Source organism: Vombatus ursinus, unplaced genomic scaffold (genome assembly GCF_900497805.2).
Source record: "Vombatus ursinus unplaced genomic scaffold, bare-nosed wombat genome assembly UNPS02014848.1, whole genome shotgun sequence".
NCBI classification, from domain to species: Eukaryota; Metazoa; Chordata; class Mammalia; order Diprotodontia; family Vombatidae; genus Vombatus; species Vombatus ursinus.
Window position 1 is genome coordinate 3,442,215 of NW_020954626.1, and position 20,081 is coordinate 3,462,295.

Here is a 20,081-nt window from a genome sequence, read left to right on the forward strand (position 1 = left end):
ATTTAAAAATGTTTGTTGAATTGAATTATCTAAGAGGAAAAAAAAGTGATCCAGAGCAGGGGGGCACAGACTAACCTGGATTAGTCTGTGTAAAACCACCTTGCAAACCTCTTTCTTATCACCGAAGGCAAGTTCCTGCTGAGACATGAGAACTCCATAGCGGCTATAAAATTCTATGTATGTCCACCTGGAGGGAAAAAAAAAGATTCCAATTTGGTGAATGACATTATGATCTGAAAGCAGTGCTAAGGGGTCTCAGATCCCCTAGAATGCTTCCTGTCACTGCCTCTATGTGTGGTACTCTAGAACCTAGGGGTTCTGACTAGTAGCGGTAGTGAGGAGGGCTGAAGGGTTATCCTGGGGCTGATGGCATTGACCCAAGTAAGCCCCTTCCATTCTATTATCCGGGTATCACCCTAATCAACCTTCTCACGGCCACCAAGAGTCCTTTTAGTTTGCCACTGCCAAATCCTACCTCCCATGGGACCTTTCCTGCTTGCCACCTCCATACAAACTTCTATCTCACAGCAGTCATAGAGTTTGGGGCCAGCAGCTGCTGAGTATAACCAGCAAGTATGGAAGTGGGTACTAATGGTGTTGGCCTATTTCTCTTATAGCTCAACTTTATGCTCTCTAATACCTTTTCCATAAGGCAGTGAGAAGGGCTTAGGAAATTTTCAACTGTATCTCCAGAGGATGCGTACCCAGGACAAATGCCACCCCCTCAGCACAGGATAAGCATGTGTTCCCAAAGAATGTCTACCAACATACCTGGAAGGATAGCTCTGAGCACTGATGCGAATTGTTTCTAAAACTCCACAGGCTCGAAGCTGCTGAACAATTCTTTTGGAGTCAAACCTAAGAGAACAAAAAGTTTGCAGCTGTTTCCCATCATCTTTTATGTGGGATTGTTGTTGTGTCTCTGTAGACCTGAGTCCAGATATTGTTGTTGTTCAGTCGTTTCAGTCATGTCTGACTCTTTGTGGCCCCATTTGGGGTTTTCTTGGCAGAGATACTAGAGTGGTTTGCCTTTTCCTTTTCCAGTTCATTTTACAGAGGAGGAAAGCAAAGCAAAGGGGGTTAAGTGACTTATCCCAGGGTCACACAGCTTGTAAGTTACTGAGGCCAGATTTGAACTCAGGAAGATGAGTCTTCCTTACTCCAGGCCTGGCTCTATCCGCTGCACCACCTAGCTGCCATTTATATGGGCTTAAACTGTTACAATGAATAAACGTACATAAGTCAGGATGCAACAGACTAATGCCATTTCTGCAATAAGGAAAGACAGCAATGTAGCAAAGTGGATAGAATGCCAGGCCTAGAGTGAGGAAGACTCATCTCCTTGAGTTCAAATCTGGCCTCAGACACTTACTAGCTATGTGACCCTGGGCAAGTCACTTAACTCTATTTGCCTCAGTTTCCCTATCTGTAAAATGAGCTGGAGAAGAAAATGGCAAACCACTCCACTATCTCTGCCAGGAAAACCCTCTAAAAGGGGTCATGAAGAGCCAGACATGACTGAAAAATTACTGAACAACAACAAAACAGTAAAGGAGTTTCCCATCACTTAGAAATCTTCAAACCAGGGCTGAATGCCCACTGATTTTGGAGTCAAAAGACTTGTGTTTGAATTTGAGGGGTGGGCACAGATAATTATGACACTGAAGGAGGGGAAAGACAAAAGATAATCCTGTCACTAGAAAAAGGTCAATCATGTCTAGTATCCTTCAAGTGGTATTAAAGAGCATAATAACTTCAATTCATAAAAACTTACATCAAAAATGAATGAATCTGTCTATTGAATTTGGCCCCTTAAAGGTAAACTTGAGTTATGGAAAATTCATTTATGGGAAACATTTCTGTTCCTACAGATCCCAGATAAATCATATCACTATACTTAAAATGTTTCCTAGAATATTAAAGTACTTTAAAAGTCCCATGTACATGCAATTCATATGCTAGCGGGAAATCATTTCTATCACTTCATTAAAACAGGTATCCTATGGGTCTCTATTAGGCAAAACACTGTCAGTCTAGTCTAAATAATTACTAGATATCTTTTTAATGATTTTATCTTTTAATAAATTAAAAAGATATTTCCTATTATTCTGAATTTGATAAACACCACCATTTCCACATATGAAGAGCTGAAAAAAAGAGGACTCTCTCTCTCTCCCCCTACATATATATATACACATATATGTGTGTATATATACACACATATATATGTGTGTATATATATATGTATATTATATATATATAAAACTGCAAGTCTTTATTATGCACAGCTTAGGTTTTGAAAAAAATATGTGTGATAAATTCAACACCCTAGTTTTAAACCTGTTCTGCTTATTTGTCTCCTGCTCAACAGCCTTCTGTTCTCTTCTGTACATAAGGGGAAGGAGATTATCACATCCATCCACCCCAATTACTGTAAGCAACAGGTGATCTACAGCCTGATACCTTTATCAGGTGATAATATCTCTTAGAATCATAGAATCAATCAAAGGTGTAAACTAAGTGTGTCTAAATCCCAGGCACTACTATCAATCCATCAGCATGGGTGTAAATTAAGTATACACAAGTCTTCCAACAATTTGGGAGGAGTCATCGAATGAAATTAGATGAAGCTGCAAAGGAAATAAATTGGGATGGGTTGAAAGAATTAGACACACCTCTGAGCTGATGTTTATAAGAAGGGATTTTAGCTGAGAGTTAAGTTTCAGGAGCACTTTGAGGAGTCAGACCCTTGTTCCTATAACTAGAGGGTAGCAAGGTGGTGGTGGGGGCAGAGATTGAATCTCTCTTCTTCCCTGCTCTGACAGAGGATAATGCTGCAAACTTCGAAAGGTTGGAAGATTTGGACTTCTCATCAGAGCTGGTAGCAGTGTCTGGGGCAGTAGGATCTCAGATCAGAGTGTGGTAGACTTCCTGCCTTTCTGGGCTGTCCAGGTCGTCCTCCTTTCCCTTTGCCCACAGCATTCTGGCTGTCTTTTTGTACAGTCCTGGGTTGAATGAAGGGGCTTACTGTTTTCTTTGAATTTCTTTATTACATCCAATCTGGTACCATTTTGAGATCTTTGCTGGAGCATATATAGCTCCTCTATAATCTGTCCTATTATCATCTTAACCCAATTACTTTATATTTTAGTAATACACTCACAAGTAAAATAACTTTTATTTAATTATGTCCTAGAATGAATATTTTCCCACTAATTACTAAGATTATGCTCTATTGGCAAATTGTGGATAAAGACAGGTCTATATCCTGACCCAATTAAATTACTCTAACTGCTCTCTTGTTTCTTTCATACTTTTCTTACCCATTCCATTGTACGCTCCTTAACAGTAGGGTCTATATCATAGCTATTGGTATCCCCAGTGCTAAGAATAGTAATATAAGAGGTGCTTAAAAAGGGCCGAATAAATGACTTTTCATTTTAAATCTTGTATTTCAAAATAATAAATTCCTCTTTATATTTAAAACTCATTTTTCTAGGTAAAATATTGTTGATATTTTCAATTTTACACTAAATTCATATCCTTCATCAAAGAACCAGAAAACAGTTAACAAAGGAAATTCTGTTCCCTAACCTTTTGTGTTCTCTAAGAGTAGCATTAAATAAGTAACCATAATACTGAATAATATTTGCATCTTCAGGAGGACTGGAATACTTACTCAAATGGTAACTTCTCATCATTTGGCTTTATGCATCTTACATAGTGAGGTGTGGTTGCATTGAGTGTCTCCATCAGTAAATACAAAGAGCTTCGGAACTAGAAAATCACAAATTTTCAGGTCATGTAAAAGGTCATAATCAAGGTCATATTGAGCCTAATTTAACCCTCACATCAGGTAATTAACACATTCTTAGCCTTCATGCAATCTTAGTAAGAAACTGAAGAGAGGGAAAAGAAAATCAAAATGTCTAAAAAACAAAATAAGGGAAATTTGGGGGTAGTGTTTGTACCACATGTGAAGCTTTTAAAATTAGAGACAATAAAAATTTTCTCAGATTTTCAAGGTAAGTTATCAAGCTGTGCCAGATATTCCTTTTTGTGTATGACATCATAGTGATTGCAGCAAGACCTGGAATACTATAAAGCCTCCTAAATGAAATTTATAACCATTCAGAGGAGTTTCACCTACCTATCCACACAGGGAAAAACAAGTAGATGAAGAATGTTTATTGCTAAGAATATGATATTATTCGTGCTCATCTGTTATGTGTGCATGCACACACATATGTAACATACACATATATGTACATGCAAACACATGGCCAATATGATGAATGGACGGACAACGAACTAGGCCCAGAAATGAATGAATGGGAGAGAGTGGCTAACTTGTCTTTGGAAAGTTGTCCAGTTCTTTTTAGTAACTCTAAACTTCATCTCAAAACAAAGGTCCATGTTTTTACACAAATATTCTTCTAGTAATAAATGGCTGTGAATCATGAAATATTAGAGTTCTTTGAACACTTGAAGTTGAGGGTCACCCAAAAGGAAATGGAAAGACATGTGGTGAGTTAAAGCAGGCCACACTATATTCCAAATGAAGACCTATGTAGGAAGAGCAGCATAAAAGATGTGACCAGAGATTTGACTCAGATTCTTAAAATCTAGCCAAATGCTAAGATTCTTAAAATCTAGCTACTGCTCAGATTCTTTAAGGGTCTAGCCAAGGGCTCAGATTCTCATAATCTATTCAATAACTCCTTAAGAGTCTGGCCAATATGGCAGATTTTTTTTAATAAACCTTGTCTTTGGCTGAAAAAAAAAAGAAATGTATGTCTAGAAAAACAAAAGGTGGGCTAATCATGTAGCCAAGAGAAAGGGATAACTGGTGGCTAGTTTCTATGCTCCATTGGTATCCATACACCATCAAGATAACAAATGTGTTTCCAGAAGATTGGATGTAAATTTATGGGAAGACATGGACAGGAGACTCCCAGGAGTAGGCATGGATGGGCAATCTGCATTGCTTGAAGAAATGCTCACATCAGTGAGATCACCAGTGTTGGTGTATTAGAATAAGCTGAGATGACCTCCAGCTTACATTTACATAGTGTACTATGTAAACTTACATAGTACATACATAACTTACACTTACATAGTGTGTTAAGCTTTATAAAGTGCTTTACACACACTTATTTCATCTGTCTCTCATAACAACTTGAGTTATAAAACCTCAGATTTAATATTGCTTTTATAAAATATGCTGAGACACCATGTAGTAGAGTGGACAGACGGCTGGCCTCAGCATCAGAAAGGCCTGGGTTCAAGGCCTGCCTCATACTTATTGACCTCTCAGGGGCCCAAGTAACTCTAAGACTCTAAGTTTGAAATCAGCTGCCAGTTTGCTCTGGGAAAGGAAGTTTCTCATTGAGAAACCTGTATACCAATAAAATAATGGATCTGGTTTAAAAATAAATAACCTTGAAAACTCAGGACAATATTTGACCAATGAAGCATGTCAATACCTTGAGGGAGACAATACAAATAAAGCGTTTGGTAACCACAAAGTGCCACATAAACAAGAGTTATTGTTACTGTGATTATTACTTTCCAAAGGGTCCTGAAAACAGCAGCCCATAAAAGGTGACATTTGGTCAGACTTGTCTTGCTTTGATAAAATACCCCACTGTTATAAATGATGCTCTTCTATGTTTGTATTTTTACATTTGAAAAAATGATACATTTTCCACATTTGCCCTAGAATATAGATTATGTAGATACTTGGCTCTCCAAGAAAAGCACCAGAACTCACACCCCAAGCCTCTTTACTTCTCTTTACTACCCCCAAAGATCTCCTTGGTACCTTGTTGCCAACTGTTGTCCGAAAATGCTTGTTATTTGGCTTGAGCACTTGCTTGGCAGATTTGACTGTGATAGCAGAATTGAAGGGGGGAGGAGGACCTGGGTTTTCTTGGAAAAAGCTAGCACAGAGAGGAAACTGAAAAATGACAGAGTATCACATTTAACACAGATAAAAATAATAATGACTTGCACTTACTTATATAGCACTGTAAGGTTTACAAAGTGCTTCACAAATATTAGCTCATATGATCCTCACAACGACCCCGGGAGGTAGGTGCTATTATTAAGCCCATTCTAAAGATGAGGAACCTGAGGCACACAGAGGTTATGTGACTTGCCCAGGGTCACACAACTAGCATCTAAGGCTGGATCTGAACTCAGATCTTCCATGCCAGGGTGCTCTTTATTCACAAGGCCTTTGAAGTAGGTTAGCTAATCCAACCTTCCCTCATTTGACAGATGCAGAAAACGAAGACCAGAGAAAGTGACTTACCCAAATCCATCTGGTAAATTAATGTTTGGACTAGAATGTAGGTCTCTTAACTTTTAGTCCAACATTTTTCATTATATCACATTTACTTTTCTTAACCATAAGGAATAATATGAATGTGCTGAGGATCTCTGGTTTCATTACCATGGAGAGCTCCCATTATAAGAGCCCCCTCCACCAATGCAAATGTATTTTCTTTCTCTACCTTAGCAATCCTAGGACACCAGCCAAGGTTCACAGCAGTTAAATGATTTGCCCAGAGACACAGAGCTAGTGAATGTCTGAGACACTCTGACCCTTCCTAATTGTGCCCTTGGATAAGTCATTTCCCATCTCTCTCTAAGCTTTAGTTTCCCCAATTGTAAAATGGGAATAATAATGCCCTCACTACTTACTTGCTGTGTGAAAAACACTCTGTGAACTTTAAAGCCCTACAAAATCACGTGTCATTATTATTAACAATAACAATCATACAGGCCAAACATATTAGCGTTTGTTTGTTTTAAGTAGCAGGCAAGCTTGTGGTCAACTAAGACCTCCAAATTGTTTAAAAAACATGTACTGTTCCCTCTTCTGCAATCTGGCTTCCTGTATTCTGTACCTTTATATTTGATTTTCTGAATCTAAATGCAGGACTTTATCTCGTGTTTCATTTTCTTCACCTTGCCCTATGTCTGAGACAATTTTCAATATGGTTTCCATTGTCTTATCAGGTTAGCTCTCCCTCTTAGCCAAAGCTAATCATTTACAAATTTGTTAATTATGGCAGACTATAGCTTCATGAATATTAACTTAGATTCAAAAAGCAGATAGTCATTACCATATTTAAAATTTAGAAAATTTGTACTGCTTACTTAAAAAGCATTTATATGTATACTTAGAATGAAGACAACAAAATCTTCATTACTGCAGAACCCATGCTTGAGGCAGCTGGCTCCTTCTCTTCCTCCTGTCTTTTGGAGATCTCTCTCAAAGCATTCCCAGGAAAATTTGAATAAAACAACCAACTTACTATTGGGGAGGGGATGTGGGAGGGATGGGGAATTAAAAGAGTTTGAGGGAAATACTTTTCACCTCTAAAACTCCATAGGGAGATGGCTGCTGATGTGAATGGGAGAATGTTCCTTAGGCACTTAAGAAGAGAAGAGGCACATTTCTCAAATATATAGAGAACTGAGTCAAATTTATAAGAATACAAGTCATTTCCCATTTGAGAATGGTCAAAGGACATGAACAGGCAGTTTTCAGATGAAGAAATGAAAGCTATCTATAGTCATACAAAAAAAATGCTCTAAATCAGTATTGATTAGAGAAATGCAAATTAAAACAACTCTGAGGTACCACCTCACACCTATTAGGTTGGCTAATATAACAGAAAAGGAAAATTATACATGTTGGAGAAATGTGGGAAAATTGGGACATGAATGCATTGTTGGTGAAGCTGTGAACTGATCCAACCATTCTGGAGAGCAATTTAGAACTATGCCCAAAAGACTATAAAAATGTGCATACCCTTTGATCCAGTAACACCACTACTAGGCCTGTAGTCCAAGGAGATCATAAAAAAGGGAAAATAACTTACATGTACAAAAATATTTATAGCAGCTCTTTTCATGGTGGCAAAGAATTGGAAATTGAGGGAATGTCCATCGGTTGTGGAATGGCTGAACAAGTTGTCATATATGAATATAATGGAATACTATTGTGCTATAAGAAATGATGAGCAGGTGGATTTCGGAAAAATCTGGAAAGACATACATATATATATATACACACATATACATATGTACATATACATATACATATATATGTGTGTGTTGAAGATGTGTCATTTCTGTGACCATTAATTTGAAAATAAAACTTTTATGTTTTGGGCCTTGTGAACATGAATGCTTATAAGGGGTGTTATTGGTTCACCTTTAAATAGTAATAGATGATAACATTTCCAGGTTCTACCCAGGTAGGGACAATGGTCCAGAGAGGCAAGAAGTCCCCAAAATATATGTAGGCCCTTAGTTTCAGGAAGGAGCCTCTGATACAAAGGTTGTACATATATCATACTATATATATATATATATATTCATCATACAGAAGTGTATTGATATACTTCTTTAGCTGTGTGGAATTGTACAATAAATAATTATTAACTTATTTTATTGAAGTATTAATTTACAAACCTTGCTTGTTCTCAGGATTTCAACCAATCCTTCATATACTGTGTCTCTATTCTTCTCCAGGAATCCTTCACATTTATACTCTACCTATGCAAAGAGCTTAAATTAGAAATATCAGCAGACTATAATTTCAGAGACAGAGCAGGCAAATTTTCAATCTTTAAATCACTATTTGTTTTGTGGGTGGCAGTGGTTTTATGTTTTTAAAAGAGCCTAAGATAAAATGACTAGAAATGCTGATTGGAGAAGGATGGATTTGGTTTCTTTATTTTTATGACTCTAGCTTTACTACAATCATGAAGTACTAACAATAAATCCCTCAACATACCATGTCAGATTATAACAATGTCTATCTGACTTTCTAATGGTAATCTGCTTTAAAACTGTAATAACTCTTTCAGGTCACTACTGAGTAAAGATAAACCTAGTTTTCTGAATTCTAGCTAATAAATTCAGGAAGTTGTCTCTCTCTGTGCCCATCAGAAGCAAGAAAAAAAGGATCAATGATGCCCCTTGGTTTCAGTAACAAACCTTTACTTAATTAGACACAAATGTGGTAGCAAGGAATGACCTTACCAATGGAAATCCAGATAATTGAGAATTCAGAGATTCTTTAAAACAGACAAACAAAAAGTCCAATATGGACTTTTAAAAAGAAACAGTAAACCTTTATAATTCTAGTACAAATTACTAACTCTTTGCAATGCCTGAGCTCTGCCAAAGATTGAAAAATCTCCAAGTGCCTCTTTCTAGGTAATTACTTTTGCTTGATACCTCAAACAATGGTATTGATACAGAGGTTGTATAAACATCCCAGCCTTTCCAAAAAATCACTGGAAATTTCCAATGAAGTAGAAACTAGCTCATCATATGGTATATTGTAATATGTGTGTGTTTTCATACAAGCACAAAGATGATGTGAACAGACTTTTCATACAAGAGTCATATGAGGGAGATGAATTCACATATACCATGTGAATCAAAGGCGGAATGCTCCTTGAAATGAATGTAGATTATATGTGATTTTTATTGTCTTGTACATCTTGATTTTTTCAGTGAGAATTCATAGAAATTCTGAAATTATAAATGAAATTAACTGGAAATTTAACATTATAAACTTTCATTTTGTATGTAACTTTACAGAGATCCCTTTAATACATAAAGTAATGTATACTTTTACAGAATACAGAAGTACTAACTTACTGTTATTCAATGAGCCTGACAAAGTTAATACAACTTCCAAAGGAATCTAATTTACAAGTAGAGAGTCACTTAGAGTCTGGTATAATGGCACTCCCTGGAATGCCTTGTTTATTTAAATCATTGATCATTCACAGATGTTCCAGACAGAGGACTTGTATTCAGTAAAAACCTAAGCAGAACCACACCCTGCTTTCACCACAGAGGGTGGCATCCCCACAATTTCATAGATAGAAAATAAAATGAAACCAGGGTAAATGAATCCCTGCATGGGTAGGGAACCTGTGGCCTTCTAAGTCCTTGGGTGTAGTCTTTTGACTGAGTCCAAGTTTTATAGAACAAATCCTTTTATTAAGGGAATTTGTTCTCTGAAGTTTGGATTTCTGAGAAAGTCAAAATCTATGGCAGAACCAAGAAAAGACATGCTCATGTTGTCTACAAAACTTGTATACTGACCTATATGCTTGAAGTCCACCTGTTTTATCATTACAGTGAATTGCATGTGACTCAAAAAAAAATTATTTCATCAATGCAGCATGGTGAGCACGTTTCTAATACAACTAGAAGCCCAGACCTAGACTTTGCTGATGCTTCCCTTTCTGAAAGATGCTAACTGAATATAGGCATGTGAATAGTTGTGCAAGATCCATATCATACCTTATCAGCAAAGTGCTGGATGACGAAGGATGTGTTTGACATTCTAGGCTTTTCAAATGAAGCATTCTTGTTGACAAAATTATTATAGAGTTTTTGAAGCCAATTTTCATCTGTACCATGTGGTAACTAAAAGCAGAAAAATAAAGCGAGTTAAAACATTAATAGAGGCAATAAAAAGTTGCTAAACAGAGTAAAACCTGACACAGAAACAGTACTCTAGTAAACTGTGAAGTGTGACAGCTAGGTGGTGCAGTGGATAGAGTGCCAGGCCTGAAGTCAGGAAGACTCATCTTCCTAAGTTCAAATCTGACTTCAGAAATCTGTGACCCTTAAGTCACTTGACCCTGTTTACCTCAGTTTTCTCATCTGTAAAATGGGCTGAAGAAGCAAATAGCAAACCACTCCAGTATCTTTGCCAAGAAAATCCCAAATGGGGTCACAAAGAGTCAGACATGACTGAAAAACAACTTACCAACAACAAACTGAAATATATCAACAGCAGAAGAGCTGGTGTGCAATTTCTGCCTATAGTTATAAGAATGCAACATAATCTAAAGAGTTTTTGGTGCTAATATTGAAAAGATTAAAAATGGTAATATTTCTCTCATTAAAGCAAGTGTGATTTAAAGTAGGAGAAAAATTTTGAAGTGATTAACAATGATGAAATAAGAGAATATTTATCAGGCTGTGTTAGGGTAACAACAAGAAAAAGAGGATCAGGATCTGGGAACAGTAGAATTTACATAAAATAGAAGACTCAGGGTGATAGATAAGCCATGAGCAAGAAATAAAGTAAAGAAATCAACACAGAATAGATATCAGAGGGTAAAGCAAGGCAGGGGGAGGGGATCTAATCAAATGGACAGCTAGGATCCTATATTGAATGAAGGATGGAATGAATGATTTTATTTTTGTCATAGAGACAGACATTTCCCTTTTCATTTTTTTCTCACAAGGTCTAAAATTCACCAAATATTTGTGGTTCTGCAAAGTGACTACAGTATTTTCATTTTCAGGTGAAAGAAAAAATAAGTGCTGGCTATGGTTACCATCATGAAATCCCTCATTAGAAAGAATTCCCTTTTCATTCTTCTGCTTGTGGCGAGGGCGAGGATAACATCTTGTGGTCACTTCTGGCTTAGCTACTTGCAACACTGGTTCTGGACATCATTGATTTTGGAATATCAAAATGTATTTGCCATGAAACTCCCTGAACACAATACTCCACTTTGTAATTGTCCTTTGGATTATTTAGAGCAAGGGTTCTTAACTTCTTTACCACAGTGGCTGGCACCTACTAAGTACATGTTGACTTCACTTTTGTTTCCTAGATTCCCTTGGCAGTCTGTTGAAACCCAAAGACTTGTTTTCAGAATATTCTTTGTTACCTAAACTTGAAAGTGGAGGAAATGCTAAGTGTTAGTTAGAGTATGGTGAAAATAAAAATGTAATTTTTCCCATTCAGGGTCAAGGAACCCCTGAAATCTATCCATAGACCTATGGATCTCACGTTAAGTATCTGTGGCTGAGAGCAATCTCTGCAGATAACTTCTTTTAAACCTTAGCACCAAGGAGCATTTTATACAGAGGGAATACAAACATTCCAAAGAGATTATTCAATTCAATGGAAGAGGCATTTATTGACAGCCTACTAAGTTCCAGGCATTATGCTAGGTGCTGAGGAAACAAAAACAAAATGGTCCCTGGCCTCAAGGTTCAATATTAAAACCTACAGGTTACCCTATGTCCAGAGCTCAAACCCTCTTTTTTCTTCTAGCATCAGACCCTCCCACCTGATCCCTAGACCTCTTTGCTTTGTCCTTAAACTCTTCTGATCCTGGTACCAACACAGAACTTCAGATGCGTGCTTCCTTTCTGATTCCTCAGCTCCACACTCCATACCTCCAGTAATTGATTTTTGATCCTTCAAGTTTCTGGCCTTTCTTTAGGCACTACTTTTTCCAAATTCCCAACTCAGAAAGTCACACTGAATTATGGAGTACACTCATTCACAACCTATTTGCCTGTGAGACAGGTCCTGTCTTTTGACCTCCTTCAATACAGCCAGGAAGGAAAGTACAAAAAAATCAGTGTATGACCCACTACTGGACATGTGCTCCAAGGAGATCAAAGACAGAAAATGGAGGTCTGATGTACATCCAAAATATAACATGACTCTTTATGGTGTGTGTGTATGTATATACATACATACATATGTATATATGGCAACCGGTGTTTATCAGTTGGAGAATGGCTAGAAAATAACTATGGTAGATGAGTGTAATGGAATATTATCATTTAGTAAGAAGTGGAGAATATAAAGAATTCAGAGAAACATGGGAAAATTTGTATGAAATGATGAGAAAAAGGCAGAACCATAAGAACAATATAGACAATGACTAAAACAATGTAAAGGAAAAGATGATTAAAAGAAAATCAGACTCTAAGTGAAAAACCAATTGCATTCTCAGAGAATAAATAATGAAATATACCTCCTTCCACATGGCAGAATGCTATATAAATTATCAGACGGTGTCACTAACGGATTTTTTCTTAACTGCTTTTTCTTTTTTTTCCCACAAGGGAGGATTCAACTGGGGTAGTGGTTGTTAGTGAGGGAAGGGGGTGTTTTTCCATAAATGAATTGTAAAGTAAAAATAGAAGGTATCAATATTTCCAAAGTAAGCATAAGGAATTTCAAATTCCTTTCTTTTGAGAAATCAAGATAGAAGATACTCAAGATTACTTGACCTAAATAAACAAAATGAAATTGGAAAAGGTGCATAAACTTAAACTTTTAGGAAGATATCTTCCCTTCCCTTGCAGCAAAAACCCATATTTGGGCAAAAGGCATAAAAGTTTTAGTCTGAGAGTAAAGAAAACGTGACAGCAGTACAAAAAGCATTAGGCTTGTGGTCATATGACCTGAATTCAAATCCTGCTCTGCTACTTGTGTGATCATGGGCAGGCTATCCTTTTTCAGCCTCAGTTTCCTCATCTCAAAAAATGACTACCCATAACTTTTTGCTAGCAGGTGCTTCTCTATGACTTTCCTCACCATTGCTTTACATTGTTTTCTATCTTGATTTTTTCACATAAAGAATTATCAATTTCGAAAGAAAAAACTTAATGAGTGGATGATCTCTATGGTCCCTTCCAACCCTAAATTTCATGACTTTCTCTCTCTCTGTCTCTGTCTCTCTCTCTCCTCCTCCCCTCTTTTTCCCTTCATCTCTTTCCTTTTCTCTCTCCCTGTGTCTCTACCTCCCTTCCACCCTCTCTCTCTCTCTCTCTCTAAGAGATTCTAATATATAGGTTTCAAATTACTGTTTCAAAAATCCACCCTGCAAAAAGACTTGTTATGGTTAGGAATGCAAAGGATGGATTAAAAAAAATGATTACCAAGCATTCTTCATCTAGTAGCTCCAAAATGCCCATTTTGGCTTCAATCAAATCAATAACTGGTTGATTGTCATAAAAGTCGATCAAAGTCCAGGGAATGCCTTCCTTCATGTATTCTTCTTGCTCAAGTTTGAACACATGCTGATAATCCACATGTTGATAGAGAAAAAAAAACATCACAGAGGTTAAATAAACTTTCAGGGAGAAAAGTATAAACATAAGGGAAAAGAAAAAAATCAGTTATTTGTATTGAAAAAGAAGAGTTTATAATACAAATAAATATTTTTTTCTACATGATTAACCATTTTACAGATGGTCCAATATATGTCTTATAGTCATTTTCCTTCATACTCTGAGTGGTTCCCCATCTCCTGTCTAGGTAAGAGGTGCTGTCCCAGAAGTCCTCATTTACTTAATTTGAACCCAGGATCACTGTGCCTATTCAACGTGCTTCCTGACTGGCATCAAGGACCAGAAAAGAGTCTTTGTTTTAGGTTATCTGTGGTCATGCCCCTTCTTCCTCTCTCTCTTCTTCAATTAGCATACATAATAGAGAATTAAAAACAAGGGGGAAATTAACTTTGGCAACAGTAGTAACATAGGCATAAAAATCAACTATGAGAGCTGGACTTGCCCTTTCTGGGCAAGGACATTTCTTATAATTGAACAAAGGACATCTCTTACAATTGAACCTAGCTAGCTTTTCTTTCTCTTCTCCACACCTTGCCAATAGAGCACCCCTTTCCAAGAGACCTTCCTATATGTGTTGTGGGAATGTTGGCGGCAAATACCGGTACACCCCATTCAGTCCTGGGTGTTGACAGTGGGCAGGATCAGGATTGACAGCACTGCCCAGATTCTCCAGGGTCGGGTTTTTAATCAAGCTTTCTTCTAAGACAATGGGATGCTGGAAAGGCTCAGTTCTCAGACATGGCCATAAGGTGGCACAGTATCTCAGCACGTGGTCACTCAATAGGAGAAAAATAAATTTGCCTGAGAGGGGAAATTTGTTGGACAGTTCAGAAGACTCTTGGGAAATCTTGGGAGAGTTTGTGAGCTTTACCTCTTTATTGTATATATCTTTCTCCTTCCATTAACATGCACAGGACTGAGACTTAGGTTTAGGAAGATAAAAAAAAAGTTACATAAACGTACCAGGTTAAACTGTTGCTGCAGTTTTTCATTGGCATAATTGATGCAAAACTGTTCAAAGCTGTTCACATCAAAGGTTTCAAAACTGAAACAGATTTTAAATAATAGGGTATATAATACATAATTATATAAAATTGTATGTAAATACATATTAATTAATTATTTATAGTTTTTTCCCTCCCCATTTAGGACTGCAAGGAGGAAGACTGGCCCCTCAACCATGTGCTCTGAACTTAAACAGTTAAGACTTGTCATCCACCATGGTTTGCCATACATGATGACTTAATCACTTGGTTAATGGCCACTTGGCTGGTTTTGAGTCTTTCTGTGCTGAACTGGGTTGGTTCTCAGACAGTAGCCATAGTCTATCACTGGAATTGACCATGAAGATTTTTCAGCATAGTAGAACATCCCAGAGACTATGCTCTATCATAGACTTTAAGAACCCAGAATCATCTTCATCCTATGCTGCTAGTACTGCTAATAATGATAATGATAGATAGCATTTATATAACACTTTAAAGTTTGCAAATCCCTTTGCCTAAGTTATCTCATTTGGTCCTCACATCAAGCCAGTGAGGTAGGTGCTATTATTATTCCCATTTTACAGATGAAGAAACTGAGGCTATTAGAGGTAAAATGGCTTGCCCAGAGTCACACAAATAATAAGTATCTGAGGTGGGATTTGAGCTTAGGTGTTCTCCAAGTCCAGAACTCTATTCACTGCACCCCTACCTGCCTCTTGTGCCATCTAGCTGCATGTTGTTGAGGCATGAGAATGAGACACAGAGGATTAAAATATGGCCAAATGTTCCTATTTTTAAATGTATGTTTCTTCAGCAATTATGGCAAGTGAAATTTTAAATAACTTGATGACAGATTTAAATGGTATTGTTGGAAAGGCAGCTCCTTATCTGTTCCAATTCATTTAAAAATCAAGTAGGACAGATGCTTTAAAGTTGACACATGCCCATTGGGAGGAGCTTGAAGTTGCCCTGGGGGAATATAAATCTAGAATTGATGATCCAAACTGGTCTAGAACTAAATCAGGTAGAATTTTGGGATAGATGAATTGATTTCATGGTGTCCTTAAGTGTTCTGACCCACTTTGTGAAGGAGAATCTGGTGTGGTAATTTGGCCTGGGTTTGTTCCTAGCATAGTGGAGTTCCTTGGGGGTGAGAGGCAAGGGTACTGAAAAGAATCCAGAACCTGTCAAGAATCATCTAGACTTTGGACTAGAAAAATAAAAGCCTCTAGAACTTCTGCGGTTCTCAACCACACTCACATCCAGATACACTTTGGGGACTGAGAGGTTCTAGAACCAGTTGAGAAGCCAAGGCATACCCAATGTAATAAGTAGTTATTAAACATATATTTTGTGATAGGTACTGGGACCCAGAACACTGTCCTATGGTTAGAATTTAGAAGACTATCCATCAAGATCTATTCATGCTCCTCAGACCCACTGGTATCCAGAGAACACCAGTGAGCCATTTGATAGCTCTGTCCAGAGTTCTCTGGGTGAGCAGGGGTCTCAATGTCAGGAAGCATTTCTCAACCCCTTTGCCTCCACATAGGGGGCATCAGTGTGAGATCATAGTTGGTTTTAACCCTAACTATTTAGGGTTGTTGTTGTTATTGAGTCGTTTCAGTTGTGTCTGATTCTTCATGACCCCATTTGGGGTTTTCTTGGCAAAGATACTGGAGTGGTTCGTCATTTCCTTTTCCAGCTCATTTTACAAATGAGGAAACTGAGGGAAACAGGGTTAAATGACTTGCCCAGGATCATAAAGCTGGTAAATGTCTGAAGATGGATTTAAACTCAGGTCTTCCTGACTCCAGGTCCAGTGCTCTATCCATGGTGCCACTAGTTGTCCCCCAACAACAACTGCAGGACCCAGGACAGTGTTGTATGGCTAGAATCTAGAAGAATATTCATCTAGATCTATTCATACTCCTCAGATCCACTGGTACTCAGAGAATACCAGTGAGTCATTTGACAAGACTTTCTGGAGTTCTCTAGGTAGGCAGAGAGCTCAATATCAGGAAGCAGTTCTCAACTCTTTTACTCCCACATAAGAGACCTCAATGTGAGATCATAGTTAGTTTAAACCCTATCTCTGCAGGGTGTCCCAAAAGTCTTTTTTTTTTTTTAAATTGTATTTATTTATTTATTTATTTTTGGTGAGGCAATTGGGGTTAAGTGAATTGCCCCGAGTCATACAGCTAATGAGTATCATGTGTCTGAGGCCGAACTTGAACTCAGGTCCTCCCGAGTCCAGGGCCGGTGCTCTACCCACTGTGCCACCTAGCTGCCCCTGTCCCAAAAGTCTTAAGGCAGTTTCAAACCTTAATGGTCTAAAATGTCCTAACACATTTGGAATACCTTGTATTGTCAAAGATTGCAATGCATATAAAACAATTATATTACAAACACACATATTATACAATACAATTAAGTTTCCACATCCATTATTCCTCTTTCAAAGGTCTTACAAGTGATGGTCTTCAGTTTCTACCTCAACTGATCCTAATATTTACTCTTAGAACTTCATGATTAGAAGAGACCATAGTGGTCAGTTAGTCTAACCCTCCCATTTTCAGATGAAAATACTGAAGCCCAGAGAGTAGGATGACTTTCCCATAGTTACACAACTAGATAATGGCTTTTTTTGAGGCTCCTTTGCCTTAAAGGCTGAATTCATTTCTCCCGTATTTTGAAGAGCATGTATAGTCAGGTACACAGTAGTGTTACATGAGGTCAATGGTAAACCTAAAATATGAGGATAATTTGTATATACTTAGCATCATGGAAATTTGTTCTGGTAATCTCAATTAGCCAAATTTGTATACTAAAATACAGGACTATTTTGCTCTTATTTTAAAAAAATTACTCTTAGATACATTTATATTTCTATTGAGGACATCTTTCCAGTCACCAAGATTCCTGATGGATTTTCTTTACCTAGGAGTTGACTCCACCAAAGAAATCCCAGGTTCAGTCCCTATACATTATCCCTTGTGTAAACATTACTACTTTTGCTGATAGAATGTAGTGCTTGGGAACAGCATCAGTTCTGTTTTTGTTTCTGTAACCTCAGCACCCAGCATAGTGCCTGGCACATAGTAGGCACTAAATAAATGTTTGTTGCCTAAGTAATTTATTTAAGTTGTAGGGCTGTTTATGTTGAACCAACATCTAGAGTTCTTTATTTTAAATCTAAATCAACATTTGTATAAAACTTAGAAATCTACCTTAAAGTATTATCTTGAATTAACTCACATCCAAACAAGTATATGGGAAAAGCTGGTTATAAAAACTGGAGAAGGGGTACAGGACTAAATGTACGATCAACAGAATCTCCACAACAATATTTCCTGTGCTGGCTCCCTTCTTATCTCTTCCCCATCCAATAGATCTGCTTTGAGGAAAACACATGACTGGTTGAGAGCTAACTCTTTCTATTTGCAAGTAAGGTGGAAAAAGACAGGGAATATTTTTTTGTACATTTCTGACTGTTCACTCTTTGCTCGTGAGGCAGAAATTCATGTGTAATAATCTTAAATAACCTTGATGGAATCTAGTCTGTGCCATCATCCATTAAAAAAAAAACAGAATTTGCTTTGGGAAGGGGATGGGCAAATATGGCTAGATTTTTTAAAAATTTATTTTTATTCTGACTTAATAGAAGGTGATTCTGCAAATACAGAGAAGAACAGAAAAAGAAGATTGTACCTGAATCTGTAGGTCTTCACTATATATTCCTTGCTTTTCTTTTTCAAGTATATAACAAGATCAGTGTGTAGCTTTCAAAGCTATCTTCCTTGTCTGGCCTTCTTTCTTTCTCTCCATTAGGAAAAAACAATTGCCTCAAAGATCCTTCCTCTTTTACTTTCGTTTTTATGTTTCTGCTACACTATCTCTAATCCCCCCTCTCTCCCACTCAGTCCCCATTGGGGCAAAAGAAAAAAGAAAAACAAAACTAATAGGACTAAATTTTCAAAAGTTCAAGTGTAATGACATACTAGAAGAAACAGGCTCCTGCACTCTCTCTGCCTTGTTTTTGCTCTTGTCCACAAATAGGCTAACATACTCTGGCCAAAAAATCAGACATGTGATTTGCAAAACTCGGTTGAGGGAAAGATGGGGAAAAATCACAACCCAAACACATCATCTCCAGTCTCTGGAAGATTTAATTGTCTGCTTTGGCAGCAATCCAACTGTCTGTCCTAGAGAAAGACAACAATGAAGAATACTATTCATTAAACAACTGAGCAGGATCCGGGCATGAGAAAGTTTCTTCTTACATAGCAAACTACATTGTACAAACATACATGTATAAACAAGCAGCATGATACAGTGGAGAGAACACTGTTTGGAGCCAGAGGACCTGGGCTAGCATTTCTGCTCCTTACTATGTACCTGTGGGCAAATAAACCACTGTGTTACTCAGTTACCTCATCCATCAAATGCATTTGGACTAGATTAGAGGTTCCCAAAGTATAGTGCAGGGACCCCTGATGGTCTCTGAGACCTTTTGATGGGGTCTACAAGGTCAAAATTATTTGCACAATAATACCAACGTGTTTTAACTTCTAATATGGTAGACATCAAAAGACATAACCCACATAAATAAAAGCTCTTTGGGAATCCTTAATACTTTTTAAGAGTGTAAATGAGTCTTGAGATCAAACAGTTTGAGAACTGCTGGACTAGATAAACTTTTGGTACTAATTCCATGATTCTATAATCTTCATATTAATGAAGAGAAAACAAAAGAAGAGAAGTTCTCCAGAATAAATAGTCACCCAGATACTTAACACAGAAAGATTTGGATCACTGGGAATAATCTTACCCATAAATGTCCAAAACCCCAATGAAAGTATGTTTTTTGCCTGAAAACTGCAATGCTCTGTTAATTCTTTCCACAATGAAGTCAAACAAGTGAGAATAGATCTTTTTGGCCAGGGCATCCCTGGCATTGAGAGACTGAAGTCTGGTCATGGGTTTTATCACGGTCTCTGAGGTGGTGATGATTTTGCGGTTACATAGCCACTGAGCAACACTGCTACTGTCCACATCTAGGAGGTCACAAAATATGTTCAGATGTCTGTCATCTTCCTGGAAAAGAAAAAATAGAATCATACAAGTCAGCCTGAAAATAAAAATGAAAATACTTCC

At 37.4% G+C, this 20,081-nt stretch overlaps 1 protein-coding gene across 2 annotated transcripts in view; it reads right to left on the reverse strand.

Annotated features, from left to right (window-relative positions):
* The window catches only part of MYO5C (myosin VC), a 145,943-nt gene that overhangs the window by 69,053 nt on the left and 56,809 nt on the right, over positions 1-20,081 (reverse strand). For both annotated transcript variants that reach the window (XM_027840855.1, XM_027840856.1), the window contains exons 10-18: positions 19,756-20,021; positions 14,902-14,983; positions 13,747-13,887; positions 10,345-10,470; positions 8,491-8,574; positions 5,825-5,959; positions 3,680-3,777; positions 772-858; positions 76-187 (exon numbers count right to left, since the gene is read on the reverse strand). In XM_027840855.1, coding sequence (XP_027696656.1) covers positions 76-187; positions 772-858; positions 3,680-3,777; positions 5,825-5,959; positions 8,491-8,574; positions 10,345-10,470; positions 13,747-13,887; positions 14,902-14,983; positions 19,756-20,021 — 1,131 coding nt within the window. The remainder of the gene's footprint in view (positions 1-75; positions 188-771; positions 859-3,679; positions 3,778-5,824; positions 5,960-8,490; positions 8,575-10,344; positions 10,471-13,746; positions 13,888-14,901; positions 14,984-19,755; positions 20,022-20,081) is intronic.